At 50.8% G+C, this 4,420-nt stretch overlaps 1 protein-coding gene across 1 annotated transcript in view; it reads left to right on the top strand.

Annotated features, from left to right (window-relative positions):
* Positions 1–1,775: 1,775 nt before the first annotated feature.
* XKR5 (XK, Kell blood group complex subunit-related family, member 5) overlaps positions 1,776–4,420 on the top strand; it is a 21,088-nt gene continuing 18,443 nt past the window's right edge. Inside the window, exon 1 of the mRNA XM_011961501.1 lies at positions 1,776–1,953. Within this exon, the coding sequence (XP_011816891.1) occupies positions 1,781–1,953 (173 nt within the window). The 5' untranslated portion in view covers positions 1,776–1,780. The remainder of the gene's footprint in view (positions 1,954–4,420) is intronic.

Raw genomic sequence — 4,420 nt, 5'->3', positions numbered from 1 at the left:
GACGCCACCTGGGCACTTTTCCGTGAGTTCACTGGCGTCCCCGCACGTCCGGCTGTTTCCGAGGCGCGCAGAGCAGGAGGCTCGCAGAGGATGCGCAAGCGCTCTGCGTCCGCGCCCCGGACGCGAAGGGCTGAGACAGGACCCGCGGGGGTCGGCACCCACTGCAGTGTCTTCCCTTGTCCTCCAGCTGGGCACGGCCTGGTTGTTAGCATTCCCCAGCCCTGCAGCACCCAAGGCTTTTTGTCCAAGGGAGGCTGCCGCAGAACGCTCGGGGTGGCGAGAGCCGGACCCAGTCTGAGCACTATGGAGGGGCGGCCTGTGCCCGGACCCCGAGGTCCAGAGCTGCAGCGTCCGCAGCTGTACCTCGGGGCAGTTTTCGCAGTTTCCCTAAAATCCGCGGCTTGTGTTCATTCATCCACATAGAACTTTACTATTGGAAAGCCTGAGTAACAGTTGTGCGAAAGGATGCCTGTGTGCGGTGCCTCTACTAGCGCGCCGCCTCCAAGATCAACCTCAGACAACCGTCAGGAGGGGGTGCTGGGACTACCGGGGAGGCCCAGAGTTCTAGGCCAGGGAGTTCCCCATGTGAAAGTAGAAGAGGGACCCCACAGAGCCAGCTGTGACCCCACAGGGACTAACGGTTCCGTAGTGTGGGGTTATTGACTGGGGAGTGCAGATCCTCTCTCCACTGTGTAACCGTACCCAACCGCCATCACAAACAAACCAGAAGGAGGTTTCATCGTTCTCGAGGATGCACAAGATGCTAGGCACTTCGCACATGTCGTAGATTGCCCAGCAGCTCTGGAAAGCCCTGACACTGTCATTTAGTGCATGCCTGTCCCTGTTGCCAGAGGCTCTGCGGGCTCCCAGGCTGCTCCTAGGAGACTCTTGCTGGTGATGGGGACACCGTGTTGGTTGGTTACTGTTTTGTTTTGTTTTGTTTTGAGACAAGAGTCTCGCTCTGTGGCCCAGGCTGGAATGCAGTGGTGCAATCTCCGCTCACTGCAAACTCTGCCTTCTGAGTTGAAGCTATTCTGGTGCCTCAGCCACCCCGAGTAGCTGGTATTACAGGCACGCAGCCACCACACTTGCTAATTTTTGTGTTTTTAGTAGAGAGGGGGTTTCGCCATGTGGCCCAGATTGGTCTTGAACTCCTGATGTCAAGTAATCTGCCCGCCTCGGCCTCCCAATGTGCTTTGGTTTTGTTTTTAATGAGATAGTTAGGTGTGGGCACAAGATGAGACACAGGAGAGACTCCGGAAAGCAAAGCTGTTGTAGTCACAAGTCCTAGGAGACATGGCACTCCGTGCTGGGCCACAGGGCAATGTCACCAGCGTGGTCAGGGGGCAGGAGATAGGAACCACGGGAAGTTGAGGCCGGACCCTTTGCTGGGGCAGGGCACCAGCTTCAGATTAGCTCTTTGAATAATTTCTGTGGCTTTGGGGTATAAAGGTGGTCCCTGGTTGCCTGGCACTGGGCCCTGGGATGATTAAGGCAAAAGAAGTTCACCTTTTGGGGGGTATGGGCCAGGTAGGGGAGGTCTGGCTCTGGCTAGATTTAGTTCCCATGTCGAAGGTAAGCCCCTGGCTGGGCCCTTTGCCAACTCAAATAATTGCTAGCCTTGGGAGGGGCAGTCACTCCCCAGCCAGAAACGTTTTAAGAGGTCAGGACATCATAACATCCAGAAAATGTTAAATTGTTTACAATGCAGGTACCCAGTCTCACTCCAGGCTTCCAATAACCTGCTTGCCTTTCCCCTTCTCCCCTAGGCCTCTACACCATGGCTTACTACTTCACCACAGGGCGGCTTCTGTGGGGGTGGCTGGCCCTTGCTATCCTCCTGCCTGGGTTCTTGGTCCAGGCCCTGAGCTACCTGTGGTTCAGAGCAGACGGGCATCAAGGGCATTGCTCCTTAGTGATGCTGCACCTCCTACAGCTTGGTGTTTGGAAGCGGTAAGAACAGCTACGTCTTTCACCTCTGCAGCACAGTTGCACAAGTGCAGTGAGAGGACTCTTCTGTCCATGTGGGTTCTGTCCTTAAGGTCATAAAAGTTCAGCATTGAGAAGAGGTTCGAAGCTGCCATAGCAAATCCCTGCTCTGATATTGGCACCCCCGGCTCCTGCCTGCACATTGTTGAGCATCTCCAACCTCAGGGGCGCTTTCTCTGTGCAGCTGTGACCTTATGAAAGGCTTTTTCTTGTCTTCAGTTGAAGTCCTGTCTTGCTGTTTTGATTCGTTGGTTGAGCCGTTAGTTCCATATAAAGCAACTTGCTTAAGGCAGTTCCATCTGCACACCTGTCACCTTAGAATAGGAAGGTGGCATAGCTTTAGTGAACCACAGACTAGACAATGAAGCCAGTCTGTTGACATTTGCTTCAAGACTTCGTCTCAGGAAAAAGTCATTTGGATGCCAGGGCTAGTTTTTTGTCTAAAGAAGTAGCCAGGGATAGTTCTGGGGCCTGGTGGGCTTATCTGTGATCCACAGACCATCTCAACAAGTGAGGGCTGATTTTTTCTACCTTGAGAACCTAGATTCAAGGAGCTATGAGAAGAGATGTATCAGTGAGTTTCTATCGAGGGCACATTTCAGCTGTCAGCTGCTGCCTTATAGTCCATTGGGTTGATAGGGATTTTTGTTTTGTTTTATTTTGTTTTGTTTTTTGAGACGGAATCTCACTCTGTCACCCAGGCTGGAGTGCAGTGGTGTGATCTCGGCTCACTGCAACCTCCACCTCCTGGATTCAAGCGATTCTCCTGCTTCAGCTTCTCGAGTAGCTGGGACTACAGGCACATGCCACCATGCCCAGCTAATGTATTTTTAGTAGAGACCGGATTTCACCGTGTTAGCCAGCATAGTCTCGATCTCCTAACCTCGTGATCCGCCCACCTTGGCCTCCCAAAGTGCTGGGATTACAGGCGTGAGCATCTGCACCCGGACACAGGATTTTTTTTAAGGGAGAAAAATTCAGGGATCAGAGCAGCAAAGCCCTGCAGCTCAAGTGTTCATTAAATCATGGGCGCTGAGGGTTAGAAGAGTGTTCAAGGGGTCATGGCCAATGCTGCTCTGTGTCCTGGCGGCTTATGCCTGCAAACTGTTCCCAAGACTTTCTCCGGAGGCACTGAAATGAATGTTGAGGCCCACATGGAGCATCACTGCGAGCAGGGAATGATGCCATCCTGCCCAGAGTAGAATCTCAGCTAGGAGGTAGAGGGTGCTTCTGAGAAAGACTTCAAGCACCCACTCTCAATTTCACTGGACCCTCAGAGTTGGGCCCTAAACCTCTAACAGCACCAAAAGCATATTTGCAGCCATAGGCATTTTGCCAAAGCTGGGCCTTTGTGTTCAAGCAGTGCCGTTTCTCTGAAAAGATAGGGCCCTTCCTTCCATGGGGGAGAAGGCAGAGAAGGATCTTTCCAGGGGCCTCGTAGGGTTAGAGCCTCTCCTGTGGCCTGGCTGCCATTGTCGTCCCCTTCCCTGATCGGCCCAGCCCAGTAATCAGTCCATAAGGGCTCTGGGTCTTACTTGGCTTTGACCATCACAGTCATAAGGCATGAGCCCTCGAGGCCAGAGGCCTGTTGAGTGAGTCAGCTACCTTAAGCACATGTTCGGTAGCCCAAACAGAGAGGTAAGCCCAGGTGATCACTTAGAGAAGCTTCCCGGGTAATGGTTAGACAAATCTGCCCTCTGAGGCTGTGTGGACCCTCAGGCCCCTTGGAATCCACTGCCTCCCTCAGAGATGGCGACTGCCAGGGGACCATGGTGTGTCCAAATTCATGCTGCTGGGATTTCACAGTGGACCCCACACTGTCTTTCCCATGCACTCTTAATTTTCTTAACTGATGCCATGATTTTCTGGTGTATATAAAAAAAATAACTTGAATAATCCGGTATATACTAGTGAACTCATATAGATAAGTGAAGAGATACATGAAAATTATAAATTAGGAAAAACCATTAGTCATGTATATTTATTCTTGTTTTTAAAAAGAGGTTAAGGTGACTTTAAAAATACACATCCTTAAAAGAACAAAAAAGAAAAGAAAAGAAGTGAGAAAGGCCAGGTATAGAGATGAAGTGTTAGAAAACAAGATAGGGCCAGAATGCACAGTTATTGGAAGCGGGTCACAATTTGGCCCTAAGGTTTGTAACAGCCAGTGCAAGCATAAAAGCCGCAAGATTTGCAGTGTTTCTCAGGTTAAACATGAACCAAAAAACAGAAATTTACTTCCATGGAGGAAAGCTTTGAAAGTTAAAATAGACAGCAGTAGATCTGTTCCTTATCCTGAAACTAGCACGTTGGGTTCAAAGAAAATACTGAGTAAAGTAGTGTTTTAGTGAAGCAATCCCCCTTTCCGAATTGCAGTTCTGCAAAAGGACCTGTAGGGGGAGCCAAAACAATTGTGTTTTGCACAATTTTG

Source organism: Colobus angolensis, unplaced genomic scaffold (assembly GCF_000951035.1).
Source record: "Colobus angolensis palliatus isolate OR3802 unplaced genomic scaffold, Cang.pa_1.0 Scaffold559, whole genome shotgun sequence".
In the NCBI taxonomy this organism is placed as follows: domain Eukaryota; kingdom Metazoa; phylum Chordata; class Mammalia; order Primates; family Cercopithecidae; genus Colobus; species Colobus angolensis.
Note: the sequence above shows the minus strand (reverse complement) of the source record. Positions and strands in the feature narration are given on the sequence as shown.